This window comes from Plectropomus leopardus, chromosome 15, assembly GCF_026936395.1.
Source record: "Plectropomus leopardus strain MGB_pleo_1.0 chromosome 15, ASM2693639v1, whole genome shotgun sequence".
In the NCBI taxonomy this organism is placed as follows: Eukaryota; Metazoa; Chordata; class Actinopteri; order Perciformes; family Serranidae; genus Plectropomus; species Plectropomus leopardus.
Genome location: NC_142190.1, coordinates 11,278,692 through 11,299,741, shown reverse-complemented (window position 1 = coordinate 11,299,741; position 21,050 = coordinate 11,278,692). Strand labels below are relative to the sequence as shown.

At 37.1% G+C, this 21,050-nt stretch overlaps 2 protein-coding genes and 1 non-coding gene across 3 annotated transcripts; 2 read left to right on the top strand and 1 right to left on the bottom strand.

The window, feature by feature from the left end:
- Window positions 1-1,543: 1,543 nt before the first annotated feature.
- On the bottom strand, window positions 1,544-1,654 carry trnal-caa (transfer RNA leucine (anticodon CAA)). Its single transcript has 2 exons — window positions 1,617-1,654; window positions 1,544-1,589 (listed from the first exon to the last, which is right to left on the bottom strand). It is a non-coding gene; the product is annotated as a tRNA-Leu (tRNA).
- A 177-nt stretch (window positions 1,655-1,831) lies between these two features.
- cox7b (cytochrome c oxidase subunit 7B) lies at window positions 1,832-4,685 on the top strand. The gene is made up of 3 exons (XM_042499655.2): window positions 1,832-1,985; window positions 3,675-3,790; window positions 4,478-4,685. Exons 1-3 carry the CDS (start codon window positions 1,949-1,951, stop codon window positions 4,562-4,564), a joined length of 240 nt encoding a protein of 79 aa, XP_042355589.1. The 5' UTR covers window positions 1,832-1,948; the 3' UTR covers window positions 4,565-4,685.
- An 857-nt stretch (window positions 4,686-5,542) lies between these two features.
- pgk1 (phosphoglycerate kinase 1) lies at window positions 5,543-20,960 on the top strand. Its single transcript, XM_042498748.2, has 11 exons — window positions 5,543-5,709; window positions 9,552-9,602; window positions 9,820-9,975; window positions 10,329-10,473; window positions 12,905-13,008; window positions 13,100-13,219; window positions 16,196-16,310; window positions 18,279-18,458; window positions 18,547-18,724; window positions 19,414-19,512; window positions 20,226-20,960. Exons 1-11 carry the CDS (start codon window positions 5,645-5,647, stop codon window positions 20,264-20,266), a joined length of 1,254 nt encoding a protein of 417 aa, XP_042354682.2. The 5' UTR covers window positions 5,543-5,644; the 3' UTR covers window positions 20,267-20,960.
- Window positions 20,961-21,050: the final 90 nt, after the last annotated feature.

Below are 21,050 nucleotides of genomic sequence, written 5' to 3'. Positions count from 1 at the left end.
AGATTTTAGACTTTAGATTGGACAAAACACATAATGTGAAATATTAAGCCCTCATTCATGTGTTGAAGTGATTTTTGTGATTAGTTCATTAGATGGTGCAGAAGGAAAAGTGTCAGAAAGTTCAAAGTTCACTTTAAACAATAAAAAGCCAGGCTGCTGCCAGTAAGGTTAGATTTTGTGGGTCTCACACAAGAAAATCAAAATTTCTTTTAATATGCCATTCAAATAATGTGTTATTTACATTCCTTTTGACACTAAATCCATAATGTTAAATAACCAAAAAAATTTTGTAAGGCTAAAACCTCTCTGATGCTCTCAAAGTCTTGTCAACAAGATAATGACTTAAAATTTGGATTGCTAATCAGAGCCTTTTTCAGCAATATTTTATATTCCAAGTTCCCAGGCTGTAAATAATAATAGTAGACTAGGAACTTTTTGTTTCCACAAATATGTCCATGAAGTGCTGCAGAAAGTTTTGCAAGGAAATATTGTTAATTTTTAAGCCTGAAGTTATATTGAAGAAGTTTGTTTAAATTTCTCGTTAAATCATATGTTTACAATGCTTTTGTTTGCCTCCATCGTCCATGTAAAAACTGGAGAGCTTGGCCACTTTCCATAAAAAAGTAGATTCAGTGAGGGAATATTTTCAGTATGCATGTATGTATGTCATAATCCTGAAAATGATATTTTGATTCAATAAAGAAAACTATAAAATTAAGTCACACTTACAAGATTTTTAACAGTAAACATTTTTAGAAAATCAATGAAATAACATGAACTGTTGATGCAATTAACATACAATAATCTGACATAATTGGACTGACACTCATTGATGAAGTCACATACAGTATACTTTAGGATCTACTACAGTTGGGAGTCACCAGAGAACCAATGATATGATATTATCACAATACTTCAGTAACTTGACAGTATTATTGCCATTTTAAATGTCTTCCGATATGCTGGGTTTTGTCATAATTTATAGATTGCCATTTATTACCTTTTTCAACAGCCAATTATCTCTCCAAAGGAAAAACTTATCAACATCTGTTTTATGTAATAATATAAAGTTTTAGAGAAAATATTTCTCACTTCAGTCGACTATTTAAGCATTTTTTCAAGGCCATTCCCTGTTTTTTTTATTATTATTATTATTTATTTATTTTTATTTTCTTTTGGGGGCCTAATTTCATTTGATTTTCTTGTAACTTTTTCTATTTTTTTGCAAATGTTTTGGTCATGTAATGTTAAATTGCTCAATACCTTCTGTATATCTATCTATATTCTATTTTTTTTTTAAGAAATCAAGCCAATTGGCTCAGGTTTCAGGTACGTTAATATACACCACTGTAATCATGCTTGTTTCTGGCAAATACCAGTTTGTCCCTTGGCCAGATGTGAAATTAGCCACTAAAAAACAATTAGACTTAACAATTAGAACAAAACACCGCGAGTGCTGCTGCAATATATGAGCTTTTTCTTTGGAGGTTAACACCGTGTTATTGCTATGGTTGTTATTTATGTAAAATAGTCAAAAGGTATGTGTCAGAAGTGGGATTCGAACCCACGCCTCCATTCGGAGACCAGAAGTCCCGTTTCAGTGGAAGGTTGTCAACCTTGAGTCTGGCGCCTTAGACCACTCGGCCATCCTGACACGGTGACAAAATGGCTTATCAGTTAAATACTTATTTGTGATACAATACCATTTAGTAGTTGGATATTTGGTTGCGTTTCTAACACACATAACTGATCATTATCTTGTGTGTGTGTGTTTCATTTTATCTGTGTCTAAAAGTTAGCGTTTCTCTTCCGTTTTCACATTATTTAACATTAAGTTTGGGTCGGCGGATGCTCGCACTGGCAGTCGTAATTTCCGCTGTGTGTACGTGCGGCGGCCATATTTTTCTACCGTTCTTCAAGGGTATCTGAAGGCACAGGGCTAGACGACATGTACCGATTTGCTAAAGCTGCTGTGAACATCACGGGTAAGTAAACTAGTTTTGTGCAAGTGTACGTTGTCGGTATATATCTAGGACTATATACAGTTTAATATCAGTCCACTAACAAGTTTGACCGGCCTGCCTTTGGTCGGTAACCGCGGTCAACGTGCTAACGTTGGTAGCCAAGCTAACATTAGCATCTTCCGCAAAAGTCGAGATAACTCTCCAAAACAGTTATTTTTATTTAATTGTCTTGAATTTTCTTCCTTAAACACATCTAAAGTGCAACTCGAAGCAGCTGTTTTAGTATGCCTTTGTTTCTTCATCCATAGATCTACTTTAGCTCAAGTGTTAGCTACATTTGTTGTAATGTTAGCTACAATTTAGTAATATTAAATTTCCCTTTCGTTTAACGCTAGTGATGAAAATATTCAAAAGTAAAAGAAAATTAAAGATCTCGCCAAACTGTGTAACTGATGTCCATGAAATTAGACTGATTAAGGAAGGGCAAATAAGGACACTTGACATCTGGCTAACAGCCTATTTTGCAAAGCAATGACTCGCAGTGTTTTCAGACAGCACTTGAAGTGTCACCATTCACAGTTTGAAGAAAGGTTTTACTTTGATAGATTAAAAGGGATATAGCATTTACTAGTCTAATTGAAAATTATGCCTTTTCTCTGAGGAACAATGCAGTGACTTGCACATTTTGTCTCAAACTACAAGTTATGGTGATTTTATATACCATATTTACATCTGGCTCCAAAAAGTCAAGGTGCGTCAGTGGGAAAAGGGTGGTACAGTCTCCATATCTATGCAAATATTTTGAATTATTATCACTGTACACTGAACATATTTTTAATGTGTCATACTTGAACTCTTGAACAGTCTTTGGTCAAAGTTTTGCACATTCTTGTGCAAAGATAGACATATTGTACAAAGTTTCATAACCTTTTTCATATTTCTTTTGTTATTTTTTATTTTATTGTACACATGCACACATATGTATATGTGTGTATACACACACACACACACACACACACACACTTTTTATTTTTCTCACTATGTGTTTTGATATGGACCAAATCACCAGGGAAATTCCTTTTATGTAAAAACCTGAACATGATTCTAATTCAAGGCTATCCGGAGTCACTGTTATTTATGATGTAACTAGTTGTGGTAGTTGCTGTTGTAGTTGTGTTTCTGTAGGACATTATTGCAGTCTTTTTATGAAATATATATCCTGAATTAATCAAATATTATGCTAGCCATGACTCTGGTAATGCAGATGAAATAAGATTAGAGTCAGAAGAAGAGCATGTAGCTCAAAACATCACTGGGTTTGTGAGTATCTCAATTTAAAAAAAAAAAACTGAATTAAGATTAAAAATTGTGAACATAGGATTCAGATTAAGAGAAGATCCAAAAGGCTCTTTTATCTTTTTTAAAAGAAGATGGAGGTATTTGTAGTGCATTGTCAACTGTTTTACAAAAAAAATCATGTAGTTATTGCCTGTGATTGTGGAGAAGATGTTGTAAACTCAGACAGTTTATGACGATGTCAGAATATCTAGTTTTATGATCATAGTAGCTCATGTCACTTCTCATTGTAGGTGTATTTATATTCAGTTTTATTCAAGCCGTTTTCATTTAGTCTCCATAAAGAGTACTGCAAAATACCATAAACTACAAAGTTTTTAAGAATTAAAGCCACTGTGTTTTCTTGTCGTCCAGGTCAGGCTGCCAGGCAGGTGAGGCATGGATCCACGGCTCCTCAGAACTTCCACACCAAGTACGGCACCGGCCTGATGATCGGCGGAGCTGTCTTCTGCACAGCTGTTTGGTCATATGTAAGTGATGCAGTCGTGTTTTGCCATGTCATAACACATTTGCTAACCACTGGTGAATTTTAGCAGTTTCCTGATATGTCTGACAATGTTTTATTATTTTACCATAATGAAAGCCTTTAAATGTGCACCAAGGTGTTTGAATTTTAGATAAATCATATATCATATTCATATTTGGTTTATTTGCTCATTTCAGTGAGTAATTTCCAAAATGGCAAGAAAAACCCGTGATACATGTTTTCTTACAAATTTTCTACGCATTTCATGAACGAATAGGGGCAGGAAGAAGAGCAAATTATACCTGCCCTTTTCTTACTGATAACAGAAGCTATTGTGGCTACAGATACAAATGGCCAACTTTTCTACATTTACCTTTCTTTTTTCACAAATCATATTAAATTTAGCAATAAAAAAAACAATCAATTATAGTCATCCTTACATTACTGTTACCCAGAAAGTTCATAGCATCCCATTCTATGACGACAAATAGTATTTATAAGATTTTTTGTGTTAATGCTAAAAAAATACATAGTTTAGTTTAAAATTTGGAAACAGATATTGTGTCTTTGGTCTTTATCTTAACTCTGGTGTGAGCTTGGATTTAAATGTGGGATTTCTTTGCAATAACGAGTACATACATTTCCAAAACAGTTTCATTGCCCCTAAAACTAGTTATTTGTCTTCATGCAGGTGCTGACTCAAACTGGAATCACCTGGAATCTGTCGCCAGTTGGGAAGGTCATGCCCAAACCTTGGAGAGAGTCCGAGGAGGAGTGAAGAGCTGCCATGACGGACCTTTGTCCCTCCTAATAAACCTTTGGTTGTACAGATGAATAACAGTGAATGCCTGTGTTAATTCCAACATGTTATTTTGTCCAATAAATTAAGTGTAATTCTACTGAGCATTGTTTGTGTTTTATGAAGATGTGTGAGTTCTCTGCACACTGTAGCAACCATCTGACATCAGAGAGTGTATCATCACACTGTTAATAGGTTTCTCTCGTGTCCCATGTTGAAAGGGTGGTAAAGTGTATTTGTGATAAGTCGTATTTGCAAACAACTGTCCCACAAAATAAGTTACACCAAGAAATTTAATTTCAGGCCCTCTTTCAATATTTACTTCAATTATCATGAGTTTTTTAATTTGGGTTAATTTGACAGCCCCCAAAAATGATAAATTTGGTTTTATTTAAATTTAATTAAATTAGTTTATTATAGTCAATGTTCTAAATGAGCCATTATTCACAATAAGTACTTTTACTTTTGGTATTTAAATATGTTTTGATGTCAGTACTTATGAACTTTTAAGAGTTTAAATGCATGAATGTGTGACTTTTACTTGTGGGAAAGGTCAAAGTTCTCCTTTCACCACTAATTTTATTGTAGTACTGTTTTTTTATGTAATGTACTACTTACTTTTTTATTTTCTTTTTTCCCCAGCACAAATAATTGACATTCAGCGCAGAACATAATAAGAAATAATAATATCAATACATAGAACAATAAAAATCTTTATTTTTTTAAAAAAACTATTATAAAAACCTAATGTACTTACTGTTTTTTATTCAAATGTACTTCAACATTTTATAAGGCAAATAAAGTCATCAGGGGAGCGACCAATCAAAGAGAGCGATATATCTACGTCACAGAACAGACAACCATTGCGTCCAATCGAATACCCCGCTGCGCTCCTGCTGTAGCCAATCAGCAGCGGGGGAGTGTCCCGGTGCCGCCCAGCCGCTGCTCGTCTGCTCTGCACTAAGGTCACTGCTGTCACTCGGTAGCTAACCAGCCGAAGGAAGCGGAGGAGACCCAGCTAAGGAAGGTGCAGGAAAGAAACGGCATAAAACCAGCAACATGTCTCTGTCTAACAAACTCACCCTGGACAAGGTGGACGTCAAGGGAAAGAGGGTCATTATGAGGTGAGCGGTTAACGCCTAGCTAACAGGCTAACCGAAAACGGGATTCATTGAAGTTAGCTAGCTAAGTGATATTTTGGGGATGTTCAACTCTATCTTTCTTGTGGTAAAAACCTGCTTTGTACTCTAACAGTGACACAAAAGTGAAGGTGTGTATAAATAACGGTGTGTGAGCTTGTACAAACCGTTGGACAAGACGACAGGAAGTGAACTTGTTGGTTGTCACGTTTTTTCCCATCCATCGCTGGTTCAGTAACGTTACGTGCCTGTGAGGAGATGCTGCATGGATGCAGCCGTCTGCATCCTGCATGAGTCAGTACTTTCCATTAAAGTACAGTTACATCACTGCAAAAATCCAAATAACCCTGTAATATGTTAATGACACGCCCCTTAGATAATTTGAGGAAATTCTGTGGTAATATGGGTATTCTTTTTTTATTCATATGTGAATTATGTAATCGATTAGTTTGTAAAACCATCGATTTAATGACAATTTCTAGAAAATATGAGTGAAGTACGTGAGGAGTTAGTGCTGTTTCCAACACTGAGGACTTCAAACGTGTATTTTAGTCAGTGCTAATATGTAATCAGGTACATTTACTCAGGTACTACAAAGTACAAGTATAAAATTGTATGTATAAAATGATCATATTGATTTTATGCCACTTTTTACTTCATTTAGTCTTTATTTTGCAGCCAAATTGTACTCTTTACTCCACTTGTACTTTTACCACACTATATTTACTGATAACATTAGTTACTAGTTACTTTGCAAAGTCAAGTAAGTAATACATAGATGCAACCAACTGCATCTGGTTAGAGTCAGTCTTTCAAAATTAAATTACAGTAAAATCACTACAATAATCAGGTGGTGCATGTAATAATAAAACTCAGTGGATTTGTGACACACTGCACTAATAATCTAGCTTTTTTTAAGTAATATGCAAATTATGTAATCTATTAGTCTTTCAAGTTATGACACATTCCCAATCTTTTTGAGCTGTAAGTGCTGTTTTCAAATTGTCTGAGAAACAATTATGAGCTCCGAATCAATCAATCACTTTCACAACTAATTATTTAGTGTATAAAAAAAGTATAAAATTGTGATAAAACGCCTGTCACAAGTTCCCAGAATCCAGTATTTTGATATCCTCTTATTGCTTGTTTTGTTCAACCAAAATAGCCTAAACCACAAAGATATTCAGTTTATAATGATACAAAACAGAGAAAGGCACATTGGAGAATCTAGAGACAGGCCATGTGTGGTGTTTTTGCTTTAAAAATAACCCCAAAACTGATTTAAATAGTTGCAGATTAATTTTCTTTTTATTTACAAATTGTCTGTAGGTGTAATCATCAGTTTTTTGGCATTCGTACTTAGTAAACTGTATTAACAGATATTGATGGGTTATTTATTGAAAGATTAATTCGTTAAATTTGTTTTACTTGACTAATTCAATGTACACATCAGCCAACTTAAAAGCAACAAGCTGATTTAGTGCCTTGCTCACAAGCAGTGAAGTCCACATGTGTTTTAATCCCCTCCTCCCTAGTCCAAGGACAATCTCTTTAGCTGCAAGGACGTCTTGCTGCCTGTCTTAACACAACTTAAAGTAGTTTTTTTGATACTTAAAAGGTGCAGTTATACATATCAGAAATACAGCACTGTTATATTTTATAATAGCAAAGTATCTTTACTTGCTGGATATTTCTACGGACTGTAATGGCCATTTATGACGGAAGTGCTCTGGAAACCGACACCCTCTGTGGAAATGTCACAGGGCCGTTTTGGTTTGCCCAGCTTGGTGATGCAACGGCAGGCAGCATAGGACAAGGTTCACCAGCGACAGCAGCCCCCAGCTCGCTGTGCTCAGTGCTAAAAGGTCAAGTACTCTCAATGCTGAGTTTTTCTCAGTGCAGAGACAATAAGTTAATTCATATCACACCCAGGGCCTGTCACAACATGCCGTGTATTCAGTTTGCTGTGTGTTTTATGAACTTCCGACTGTAGGCAGAGTGTAAGGGAAGTATTGTGGGAGCTGCTGGTCCAGAATTAAAAAGTGGGAATGGGGCCGTTGCTGTGGAGACCCGGCAGTGTCCGACAGAAATCTCTGTTCAGCAGCCAAATCCAGAAGAGGCCAGGGACTGATTTCCTGAAAAAGCATTGCATACGCTCACCCTACATTCCTCTTATCTCATAGCTCACTGTAGTATCATTAAAAGCACTGTTTCTTTAAAACAATAGAGTTAAAGTTGAGTTAGTAGTCAATAGTTGAGTTACTATCAATAAATGGAGCCAAATGGGCAGTTTGTCTAAAGCTAAGACACATTCATATTTTAGTCTATCGCTCTGCTACTAATAAAGTTAATTCACTTAACCAACTGACAATTGGGAGTTGTAACAAGTCATCAAACCCAATAGCAGTGTAGGTAAGAAGGAACGAAATCTAAAATTTATTAAATAATTTTTCTTTTTGGGTGGTAAATAGGGATGCAACAATATTGGATTTTTTTTGCTGATATCCTATATGCTGATATATAACAACTCATGTGGTTAATAACCGATGTCAATGTCGACTTTTTTTTAGTAAATTTTTAGTAAACATCAAGTCTCTTCTGTAGTGGAATTACCATCATGTTATAAATACGTGATGGCCCTCCAGCAGATAGAGACATAAATTGTAATGCTTTTCAGTGCACGTAATATTTTGTTATTGTGTAAAATAAGAAAAAAATACTTCAACTTAAGGCTGATGTTTTGCACATGTTCACTTTGTCATTAAAAAAACAAATTAAAACTATCAATTTGTCATATAGGCAGAAATCAGCATGTTGATTCTGATATTTCTTTCTTTTTAAGCCACTATCAGCCGGTAACTGATGACATACCTATATTATCATGCATCCCTAGTATTAAGTTTGCCCTTAGTTAATCATTGCTGTGAGCAACTGCAGTTTTTTCAAGGTATAAATCATCCAGTGAGCTTATATTTGCAGCTATCCCTCTGACAAATGTCTAAATCCAGTGTGTTTGTTAAAAGAAGCAGCAAAACCTTCAATGATTTGCAGATCCGCTCTCAAAGCAACAGATGACACAAAATAAGAGCGGAAAACTACCGCAGCTGCTCGATGGCACGGGAGCTGTTGAGCCACGGAATTGCTGACTGTTAGGTTTCAGGCTAAGACAATGGACTGTTGTTGTTATAGCCGTGTGTGTGTGTGTGTGTGTGTGTGTGTGTGTGTGTGTGTGTGTGTGTGTGTGTGTGTGTGTGTGTGTGTGTGTGTGTCTGATCATGCGTCTCAGTGCATCAGGTCCTTTAGACAGGGAGGAGGGAGGTGGTTATGTAACTGCTTGAAGTACGAGGGATGCCGCATGTTCTCATGAGCTGCCAGCGTGCAGCGCTGCATGTGCATCCAGCTGATTGGTCAACTTAACATAAAGACACTGTGGCTGAATTATTCTGTCTGAACATGTCTTTTGTACTGATGCCAAATTATCGTACAGTAACTAGACTGCAGTACAGCAGCAAAACAAGTTGTAATGTAAGAGATAAAAGTGGTGGTAAAAAAAATCCTGCCTTGACCTATTTCTCTAAAAAAAAATAAGAAAAAAAAGGTTTCTTCTTCCCTACCTTCATATATGTATTTACACTTACAGGTTTATTTTAATCAACATCAACATGGACTGCTAACTATACAGTTTTGAAGTCGTCACAATGTATATTTTAGCCATTAGTTTCAACATTAATTTCAGCTTGAACTTTATGTTCAAAAACTTAAGAAAACCAGAAGCGAGACATTGATAGCGCGTTTCTCTCTGGTAATTACGTTTTCTTCTCTTTCAGGGTCGACTTCAATGTTCCAATGAAAGACAAGACGATCACAAACAACCAGAGGTAAAGTCCATCTAACAGTACTCTGTAATCTTAAATAAAAAAGAAGTCAGGCTTTATCCTTTCACAAACAACCAAACAAAAACATTTTTATTAATGGTGTGTGTATGTTTTTTTTTTTTATTGATTAGTTAAATGTAGGATAAAAAAATCTTGGCAGCAGAGTGCAGAGTTTCTTCAAGAGAAGAGGTTGAAGAAGTGTGTTTTGTCTGAATTTCAGGATCAAGGCAGCCGTTCCCTCCATCAAACACTGCCTGGACAACGGAGCCAAAGCCGTCGTGCTGATGAGCCATCTGGGCCGACCTGATGGAAACTTTATGCCTGAGAAATACTCCCTCGAGCCCGTCGCCGCCGAGCTCAAGACCCTGCTGGGGAGGTGAGTCCATGAACTGCATATATGATTTCCATCTTCGGATGCATTCAGTTAATTTCCTAAAGCCTTCATGAATTAAAAACTAGAATGTTTATGCTTTTGTATTGAAGAAATTAAAGTTAGAATCCTAAAAAAGTTTTGGTTGTATCATCAAGTGTATTTCTATACCTCCAAGTCCCACTTCTGCCAAAATCTCACTCATATCAACCCCAACATGCCTACTTTCTTGAGATTACAAACTAATTATTTAATGATCACAAATAGAGGAAGATTGTAAAATAATGTCTTTGATTGAGAGAACCCACCAGGAATTATTACATATACGTTTCCTCACTGTTTCCTCTGTGATTCTGCAGGGACGTCACCTTCCTGAAGGACTGTGTGGGTGCGGAGGTGGAAGCTGCCTGCGCTAACCCCGCCACCGGATCCGTCATCCTGCTGGAGAACCTCCGCTTCCACGTCGCCGAGGAGGGAAAGGGCAAGGACGCCTCTGGAAACAAGGTAAATTGCTCAGTCTGTTCTGATTGAGGGCACAGGCGTTGATTTTTGGTTTTGTCAAGTTAACAGTGAGAGTTCGATGTCGCGCTCACACAGGACGCAACGTGAACATTTCATGTGGCAAGTTTACATACAAGGTCAGTGCAAGGAGATGCAAACTAACGCTGGTTGGCGCGATGAATGTGCATTTTGCGTCTTCACGCAAGTTTAAATTTTTCATCTCGAGCTAGAATTTCGCTTGACGCTGTGTTGCGATAGCCTGTCAGTTGAGATTTTGACGTCACCGAGATCCAGAAATGAAGGATAAACAGTGTGGCTGTCTGTGGACATAAGCAGCGTCACTCTGCATCAGCACTGTATAGGGACAGAATAAATAAGGACCTTAAAGGCTCCGAGATCAGAGAGAAAAGCTATTATATTACATTTAAGAATAGAGACTTACAATACAAAGAGTATAGAGATTAATAACTAAATTATGTTTTTAATCTGCATTAAAATAGGAGAATTAGGCTGCTTCAATGTCAACAGGACTGTTTTTGTGCAAAACACTGGCTGTTCTTTGGCTTTCTTTTCTGACTGGTGATTCACCTGAAAGACAACGTAGACTCACTCCAGCTGCAGCGTCCTTCTAAAATAGCTGTGTCACCGTCTCATGATGTCATGGTCAGAGTGCTGCAGAGACGCTGGCTGTGTCTGAAATCTCCCATTTGCAATCTACTGCAGAGCACTATGTTAAATTAACATCTTTATTTATGAAATGACAAATATACAACGCAGCTTTTTAAAAAAAAAATCCACAACACAAATTCTTGTCTTCAATAACCATGTAATTTAATGTAATATGGTGCTGCATTTGTCTATGACTGGGATTCATAAGCATGTTCAAAAAATCTGTGTGCTGCTCACTATAAAGGAGAATAGTGTGTGTTTATTACACAGGAAATAACGTATGGTTGAGTGATGACAGACACAAGTTTAAAAGCAAAACGTTCAAAAAGGTTTTTTTGAACTGAAGAGAAAAAGTGACATCTCAACTTGCACTCTGGCGGCAACCAGGAAGGGACTTAGAGTATTTCTTAGTCATTACACTGAGATGCAGATGGTCTAATATATAACTACAGATCCAGACTCAGGACCGTTCTCACACATGATATGAATGTTGGCCTGCTGAAAATCAGCAGCTTTGACCTGCTGACATTTACCCTGAAGGTCAGCGGGTCGTCATGGCTGGACATGTTGCTTTTCCTGTCCTGAGAGGCCTGGTTGGTATGCAGCCTGTGTGGGATGGTTTATACTGTAAAGCTGCTACTGTATCAGACTGAAATAACCACAGAGGAAGAATCGCAAAGTGGGTCCCAACTCCCTATGATAATACTAAACAGTGCATAAGCAACAAATACAAGAATAATTTCGTTTCTAACAGAGCATTTGGTGGAAAACTCGAAACACAGCAGTAAGTTACGAGTTTTTGTCTGTATAATCTGAAGGGGGAAAACTGTAGCATGCAGCACTTGTCTGACATTTGAACGACACTGAAGAACTCTCTCGACCTTTTTCTGCCCTCCACTTACACAGTCACGACCTTCAGCTGTTAAAGTGCAGCAGAAACATGATCCACAATGACTAACTCAGTGTTTTACTGATCATACAGACACACACGATGCAGAGGATCTTAGAGATTGGAGGCAGTAAGCCGGAGCTCTAATGTTTTGCCTCAATGAATTTCCACAAAGCAGATCAATCACTGTTATCTCCTGAGATGTGTCTGACAAATCAAGAAGCATTTCATCTTGTGATCAATGTAGTTATTGGAGGATGGCTGAGAAAAGAGGCAGTTCAAGGTTTCTATATTGGTACACAAGGGTAAATTTGTTGTGCAGAGAGGAAATTCAGCAATCCACAAAAAGACATCACAACTATACAGAATACAAATACATAAATACATAAAAACAAGTATGATCATGTTAGGGTTTATTTTGGTGAACTAATGCTTTATTGCTGTATTTAAGAATTGAAACCATTTTTAATGGAAGCATTAGTAAAAAGGCTCTCTTTTGAAAATAACTTTAAAAAAGGGTGATATTCACCAACCAGTTGCATTTTTTTAAATATCATAATAAGCAAATGCACACAGTATGAATATCGTCAACTTTCATGTCACAGTTTACCTTAAAACTGGTATATCACTGCAACCCTACATCTAGTATCACAGTAGTATCCAAGCATAAGAGCTCCTATGAATGTCATGACAAGAATACCTTTACACACACACACACACACACACACACAACACACACACACACACACACAAGTGCATCATCTCGTACTATGTATTTCTATGACCTGGCTACTCAACTTATGAACAGTTTTATGTGGGAATTATTTTCTGTCTACTGAACAAAGCCCACCAACCGTCTTTGTTTTTGTCCCTCAGACCAAGGCCTCCCAGGGAGATATCGACTCCTTCAGAGCATCTCTGTCCAAACTGGGCGACGTTTACATCAACGACGCCTTTGGCACAGCGCACAGAGCCCACAGGTGAGCAGGATGGTGATTAATGAAGGACAGAAGCAACAACACTGGTGATGATATTCTGATAGTGATGTCTTCTCTTCCTCTTCTCCCCCAGCTCCATGGTGGGAGTGAATCTTCCTCAGAAGGCGGCTGGTTTCCTGATGAAGAAGGAGCTGGACTACTTTGCCATGGCTCTGGAGAAACCTCAGAAGCCCTTCCTGGCCATCCTCGGAGGGTGAGAACAGTTCGTTTCAACAGTTCATCAAATATGATGGTGTTAGTGGATGATCATGCTGTCTAACTGGCTACAGGACACATGTTGCGCCTTTCTGTGCAGGTTTGTTTAAATTGCGTAATAGAAGTGCATATGAACGGATTCAGCCCACAGACGGCGAGCTCCAGTATTAAGCGAAGTGGTGCATTATTTGGACGCTTATTTGCTTTTAGGACACGATGTCACTATGTTCCACTCAGGAGTAGCTGCTCAAATGTGTCAAATGTGACACCTAGTGGTAATATTCAGTAAACTGGTCCGTTTCCGTGTTTGGCTATATTTCGGACTTGTTTAGTTATTTTACACCCGCTCAACCCTTAAAATGTACATTGTTCACAACAAAGTACTCTACCAGTAATTTGCATGTATTTGATTGAGCATTGTTGTGTATTGGCAGAAAATATCATGTTGCATCACATTTCAACCACAATACAACATTTATTTTAACCTCCTACACTTTTGCAGTGTTAAGCTGCTGGTTGGATTTAGACTAAAACAAGAGACAGAGACTGCACCAGGCTAAAACAACACCAGTTTTTACTGTAAGCACTGTTTGATTTTAAGAGGAAACCTCCTCGACATTGTTTTCCTCTCCCTCTCCTGCGGTTTAGATATCATCACACCGCAGCCTCTTTTTTTAAAATACCCAGGTGGCCATCCAGGAATAGAGACTATAAGCTCATTACGCAATCTGTGGTGTCACAGTACAACTGCTTTCTTCGAGACTCTCCCTCTGCTCAACACCGAGTGCGCAGATGGTGAACAGGCAGAGAAGAGAGATCATACACTGTTTAAATTTTTTCTTTATTGGTTTACATCCCACACTTCTTATTTCAGGAGTATTTTCAGGGTTGTGTGGTCAATGATGAAGTTGAACTGGTTGTGTGTTGTTGAGTGGACAGAAAAGAGCAGTTTTGTTTCATGCAGATATACAAATATTGCATATAAACAGACATAAACATAGAGCTAGTGTTTATTATTAACAGGAGGCAAACTAAATTATTACATATTACATAGGTTTAATGACAGAAACTATAATAATTTAGAGTTCCCAATCATTAAAACATCTGTAATTAATAATGACAGGTTTCCCGCAGATCCTTAAAAAAGGTCTTAAATTCATTAATCTAAAAATAAGGCCTTAATTGTTATTATATTGACTTCGATTAATCTTTCAGAAATCTTAAAAATGCTTAGACATGGGAAGTAGGAATTTCTGAATCATTTTTTCCAACAACTGTCCAGTAATCCAAGATGTTTCCCACCCCTCTTAGTACACCAAAGAAATTTTTTATGATAATATGATATATTCATCGTCTTATTTGTGTTCCACTTTAAAACGGGTTGTTTTTTTAGCATGCAATGTAGATAATCTTTTTTTTTCACTGGACAAAAAAGTCATGTTTTATGTTACAATAAACATTTGGTCAAAATAAAATAGAAAAAATTAATGAATAAAATAAAATTCTTAAAACATTGGTCTTAAACTCCAAGTCACATTAAACAAAAAGACTTAAATCTACTGCAAGAACCCTGAATGAGTAGGCTAGAGGTTTTAACCACAGCAGAAAGTCAAGAAAAATATTTCTTGTTTCAATACAACAAAAGCACCAAATTTCTGCTTCCTATTACATTTTATATTTGTTTTCCTGTGCTGGTTCGAGTTGTGAGAAACGGCGAGTGAAGCTGCTCAAACAGCGGGTCAGTTTTACTGAGCTGCTGGTGTCTGCATGTGGGTTTTGGCTTTGTTTCAGAGTCCATTTTAACTCTTAAGTGCATTGTGCAACTGTCACTCTCATTCAGCGTCGAGCAGCACAGCCAATCACCTTCCTGTAGGTCACAAACAGAGGACATTGATCATTAGTGTGTAATGATAAGCCAGTGAACAGCTGCAGAGTTCATTTGACGATGGTGAAACTGATAAATCACTTTTTCCGTAGGCTTATCCTCTGTCTGTGTGATCAAAGATTTTATCAGTAATGATGTGTTGATGCAAAGTCAGGATTGGGCTGATTTTTGGTGGAATCCTTTGTGTCCAAATTGATGATCCCAAGAAATTTATAATCAATAACTGACTAGAATGAAGGAGGTCAGCTTGAGTAACAGGTTTATGAGAGGCCAAAACAGACCTACACAATGATTTAAAATGCTACGAGGTAGTGTATTGCAACTCTGGAAAAATATCACAGTGAATACTACGTGCATTTTATGCTTTGTTGCAACAATTGAGAGGTGAACATTAGTCATATTTCAAGTGAAAAGGCCAAAAATTCACCAGTGCCAACACATTAATTCTCTTATCTTATATGACAATAAACAAAATATCCTGTTAAATAAACAAAACAAGCAGTTTCAAAACATTGCAATCTTCTGTTTTAAGATATTGTGATGTTTTTTTTTAAACTATTTATTTACATTTATACTGTTATATTACATTCTGTAGACCAACTGATTACTCATTTAATTTAGAATCTAATCAACAGATTAAGTGGATGCTGAAAATATTGGTCGATTGCAGCCCTAAAACAGCCTAAACGTAGCCTTATTAAAATTTAATTTTGATTAGGGGTTGACTGATATTGTTTTTTCAAAGCCAATACCGATACTGATTATAAGTAGTTATTGAGACAGATAACCGTTATTTGGAAACGATATGCATTTACAATAAAAATGGAAATATTTCCATCAAACTTTAGAATTTGTAGTATAAAAAACTCCAATGCAAAACTTTGTTCAAATGCCTTTAGCAAATGTTTAAACTGAAACTTTCAACAGGGAGTTCCCTGCAACTTTTTTTTATAAAGTTAAGTGAAAATTTAAATAAAAATGTACATATCAGACTATCTCAGGCTTGCTTTTGTTTTTTTTAACTTTTCCCCGTTGTATGAGCTTCTTATCTATACTGATGTGTGCTGCCTCTTCCTGTCTGTGTTACAGAGCAAAGGTGAAAGATAAGATCCAGCTGATCAACAACATGTTGGATAAGGTCGATGAGATGATCATCGGCGGCGGCATGGCCTTCACCTTCCTCAAAGTTCTCAACAACATGGAGGTGAGGAAGTCAAAAAAACAGTTGAAGTCAAGGTTTCAAAGTTTTTAATTCCTCTCATACTCAGTATGTCTCTACATTGTGCGCTGCAGTGCTTTTTTACAGTTCTGTGCTTTTACATAAATATAAAAAGTACAATATGTATAACAGAGATGGTACACTTTCATAGTGTCTGAAGTTCTGCTGCTCCCTCTGTGCCCAGAGTACGCTCTGCGCTCCAAGAGAGTGGTGCAATTATCCACAGTATATATATTGCAACAGCGCTCCAAATGAATGCTTCAGCTCCAAAAAAAATAAAAACAAGACGTGGCGCCAGATGTTTTAATTGTGGTGGGCTGCCAAAAATAAATGAATGTGTGGGAAACCCTATACATTACATGGTGCCCACAAAGTGTTTCATCTCTGTCTTCCTGATGGATACAACTATCCTGTCGGTGCTACACCACTGTGGCTTCACTGATATAACACGTTTACTTTTTTAACAATTTAACATTTGTTTCATTTCCAAAGCTGTGTGGCTGAAATCTTTCATTCATTAATATAATACTCTATCCTCACTGAAAGAGGCGTGTGTGGAGCCATGACTGCTGTGGCTCCACTAAACTCTTAACCTGCCCACTTTTAGTGGTCTAATAAAAAAGGTGAATTATTTGATTTAAATCCCTCTTCTAACTGTACTCTGATCACATATTTTTCTTTTTTTTTATTTCTGGTAAATAAGTCAGTACAGAGGCTAAAGACACTCTAACCTCTTTTTCACTGGGAGTATAAAGTTTTTTTTAAAAAAGGTGATGTTTTCTGTTAAATTCGATGTTTGTTTGTGAAGGAGTGAAAAGGTTTCTTGAATGAATCCTGTATGACTAAAAACCACTGGTGTTGAATTTCATGTGTTTCACAAGTTCAGTGTCTTTACCACTCCATGCTGTCGTAATCGAGTTGCAGCACTCGCTGTTGGACATTGGTGGTGTTCAAACAGACTTGTGAAACTGCTTTTGTTTTGTTAGTTTTGTTAGATTGAGAGGCACGTCATGACCTGAAGTCTGACGTCTGACTGAAAGATTTGAAAGTTCAGCTCAGTCAAACTACAAAAGAGCATATTTTCTTACTTCTCAAGCTGTATCTAGCCAAGCAGAGTTTGGGTTTTATTTTATCAGATTTTGAGATATCTTTACCCACCACCACTCCAGTGGCCTGCATACCAACACAGTCAGCAGTTAAAGCAGCAGCTCATCATAGAGATAATTAAAGTACTTAAATGTGCCAAGAATCATACTTTTACTCTGAGTCATGGCTGTCAGATCTGAACAGACATGATTGACATATTTTTATATTTTTAGAGGATATCCATTTATCAGATAAATGTGCATTGATTATGATATAAAAATGATATAAAAAAGATAGTTCTTATAACTCAGAACTTGCGCTAGAGTAATCCCATTTTTCAGTTTTCTTCATTTTCCAAGTGGTAGAGTAAAAGTTGTCTGTACACACAATTTGTCATACTTTTAATGCTTCCAGTAAGGCAAAACATAAACATACAGTATATAGGCTTAAGAAACCTGACTCAATGGCAAGAGTCTCCTGTACACTAGAGTTGGTAAATGTCATTTTTGAGTCTCCATTGTATGGGTTAACACAGCAATCTCAAGGGGCTGATAGCTTTAAACAGGGGCAAATAAAACAAAATGAATATCTGCATGGCTCGATACTGCTACAGGGAAATGTGGAAATGTGTCCTTTTGTTGTTTGGGTAGACTTACTCCTTTAAACAAAAGCTTTTCTTTTCAAATCTTTTTGTTTAGAGGTTAAATTCAGGTCTTGACTGTGATTACCAATCTCTGCTTTCACAAGACTGTTTTAGCACCACCAACGTTTAAATACTAACGTCGACATCTGTAATCAACACCTGTATCTTTCTTAAGAAGATATATATAACATTGATTTAATTTCCTCCCCTCTCTCCCCTGTCAGATCGGTACTTCCCTGTTTGACGAGGAAGGTGCCGGCATCGTCAAGGACCTGATGGCCAAAGCAGAGAAAAACAACGTCAAGATCACGCTGCCCGTCGACTTCATCACAGCAGACAAGTTCGATGAGAAAGCCGCCACTGGCACTGCAACCGTTGCTGGTGGCATCCCCGCTGGCTGGATGGTAAGAAAAGAAGATTTATCTCAATCACTGATGAACAGATTTTATTGCCCTTTTATCGCTTCTGTTTTGGTAACACTTTCCTCTGCAGGGTTTGGACTGTGGACCAGAGAGCTCTAAGGCCTACGCAGAGGCAGTGGGCAGGGCCAAGCAGATCGTGTGGAACGGCCCAGTTGGTGTGTTTGAGTGGGAAAACTTTGCCAAAGGGACGAAGAACCTGATGGACAAAGTGGTCGAAGTGACCAAAAACAACTGCATCACAATCATCGGTAAGATAGACGAGTGAGGTTTTTAGTTATTTGTTTGTTTTTCACTTGATAAGTCAGTCAGTGTGCTGATCAATCCATTTTGTTGGTCCAAATATACTGTTAGCATGTTGGTATGCTAACAGTGATTCATCAAAGATGTATTTCACTGCTGGAAAGATGGTCTTTTCATAAAGCCATGCGGTAAAAAGAGACAAATACTTTTGAAATCAGTGCTACATGACTAGTGAAAACAGAGAAAAAGGAGGCTTTTGCTCAAGAGGAAGAAAGCCTACAACTACCAGAATGCACTGCACCGTACCAGACCAATAGCAGTCCTGCTCGTGAGTGATGGTGTGTAAATGCGTCCATACCTGTTTGAAACGTTGGCAGCCATCTCATTGATAAGCGAACACATGTTTTGTAAAACAATTTAGGTGAGAAATATACAACTCAGTAACAAAATCTTGGTTTATATTTCATTAGTTTTACTGCTTGATCTCATTTTTGTCATTGTGTGGGGAAACAGTATGGCGCTCACTTCCTGTTGACAGACTCGCAGGCAGTGGATAGATGGGGGACAGTTTACCAAAGTTCATTTCATCAACATACACTACCCCCATTGTTATGATACAAAGTCGATTAAAAATCGGTGAAGTATCCATTAGAAGACGTTTGAATAAACCTTTAAAACATGTATAATTTGTGTCCAGGTGGTGGCGACACCGCTACCTGCTGCGCCAAGTGGAACACAGAGGACAAGGTCAGCCACGTCAGCACAGGAGGCGGCGCCAGCCTGGAGCTGCTGGAGGGTGAGTGAGCAATAAAACAACATGATTTTCTATTCTTTTTTTCATTCTTTGTCTTTGTTGTTTTTCATTTTATTTTATTTTATTTCATTTCATTTTTATTTTAATTTTCTTGCATTTTAAGGAATTTTTTAACATTCTAAAACTGGAGTTACCAGTCATGAAAACGAATAAAATGGGAAGTTTAAGAAATAAAGAAAGCTAAAAAATACAAAACATAACAAAATACACTATATAAAAATGAACTGATGATGATGATGATGATGATGATAATAATAATAATAATAACAATATTAATAATAATAATAACAATATTAATATTATTATTAATAATAATATTAAGAATAATAATAATAATAATAATAATGATGATGATGATGATGATGATGATGATGATGATGATAAAAATAATGATAACTGGTACATGTATGTAAGTTCATATAAAATAACTATTTCTTAACTTTCATTCCATTTTCCCATTTTCCCCATATTTCTTCAAAGATATGAACTTGGTTTCTGATTCTCGTGGTTATTTTTTCATTGTATATATTTAATTTACAAGATCCCTCCATTTAGAATTTACCAAATTGTAATTTTTCTAATCAGTTTGTTGCAAAAACAGAATGACGTTCATTCACAAATAAAAAAACATGAATCTTAAATCACTCTCACTGAAGCCTGATGATGCGGACTTGTGTGTTTTCTCTGTTTTTCAGGTAAAGTCCTGCCGGGTGTGGACGCACTGAGCAGTGTCTAAACTTCCCATCAGCCTGCTGGTGTTTGGGTGAATGCGTGTTGAAGTGCGAAAGGTGTGTAGCTACTCAACCAGACTTGTTTCCTCCTGAAACCTTAAAAAAAACATCTGCTTTTACAGCCATTTAATCTTCTATTCAGTCTTTGTTTTTTAAGTAAAGTTTACTTTGCCTCAGATCTATCGATGTAGAGCCTTCTGCCTTACTGCAACATGCTGATGTAACTCGGCAAGTAGAGGAGTAAAACCTTTAAGACAAAAAGATCAAATGGTTTGTTAAGACGGGAGGTGTTTTTTTTTTTGCTCAGATGATAAATTTTTTTCTGTCGACCTGCTGAATAAGCGGCTGAAACACAGCAGATATGGTGTTACTGTCACCTGAATCTGTGTTAAAGCTAGCCGTTCACCCCGAGACACTTAAACACTGGCTCGTGTGAATGTGAGTGTGTGTATTGCTGCGTCACTTTTGCGTAACCATCATGGTAAGCGTCACTGCACCACCCTCAGTGTGTATACATACAGTATATATATATAAAGAAACGGTTCGTGTGATGTGTGCGTGCGTAGGCGTTTTGTTTTCGTCGGCTCTGGTCATCTGTCTTTAAATCTGGTTGTTGGTTTCTGAGCGGCTCAGACGGAGACGTGCCGTTGATCTCAACTGATCTGCTCAGAATAATAAAACCGTCTCTGTGTTTAAAAACGTGTCTGTGACTGTTTCCTCATTTTAAGTACAGGTAGTAATCAGAGATTAATTTTCAATAAAAAAAACATGCCATAGCAGTTTATTGTG

What these genes read in the sequence shown, in the direction of transcription:
- cox7b (XM_042499655.2), top strand. Translation starts at nt 1,949, where the DNA reads ATGTACCGATTTGCTAAAGCTGCTGTGAACATCACGG. An exon ending in AGCTGCTGTGAACATCACGG is followed by an intron (nt 1,986 to 3,674) that starts GTAAGTAAACTA and finishes CTTGTCGTCCAG; the next exon opens with GTCAGGCTGCCAGGCAGGTG. An exon ending in GCACAGCTGTTTGGTCATAT is followed by an intron (nt 3,791 to 4,477) that starts GTAAGTGATGCA and finishes GTCTTCATGCAG; the next exon opens with GTGCTGACTCAAACTGGAAT.
- pgk1 (XM_042498748.2), top strand. Translation starts at nt 5,645, where the DNA reads ATGTCTCTGTCTAACAAACTCACCCTGGACAAGGTGGACGTCAAGGGA. An exon ending in ACGATCACAAACAACCAGAG is followed by an intron (nt 9,603 to 9,819) that starts GTAAAGTCCATC and finishes TCTGAATTTCAG; the next exon opens with GATCAAGGCAGCCGTTCCCT. An exon ending in CAGCCTGGAGCTGCTGGAGG is followed by an intron (nt 19,513 to 20,225) that starts GTGAGTGAGCAA and finishes TCTGTTTTTCAG; the next exon opens with GTAAAGTCCTGCCGGGTGTG.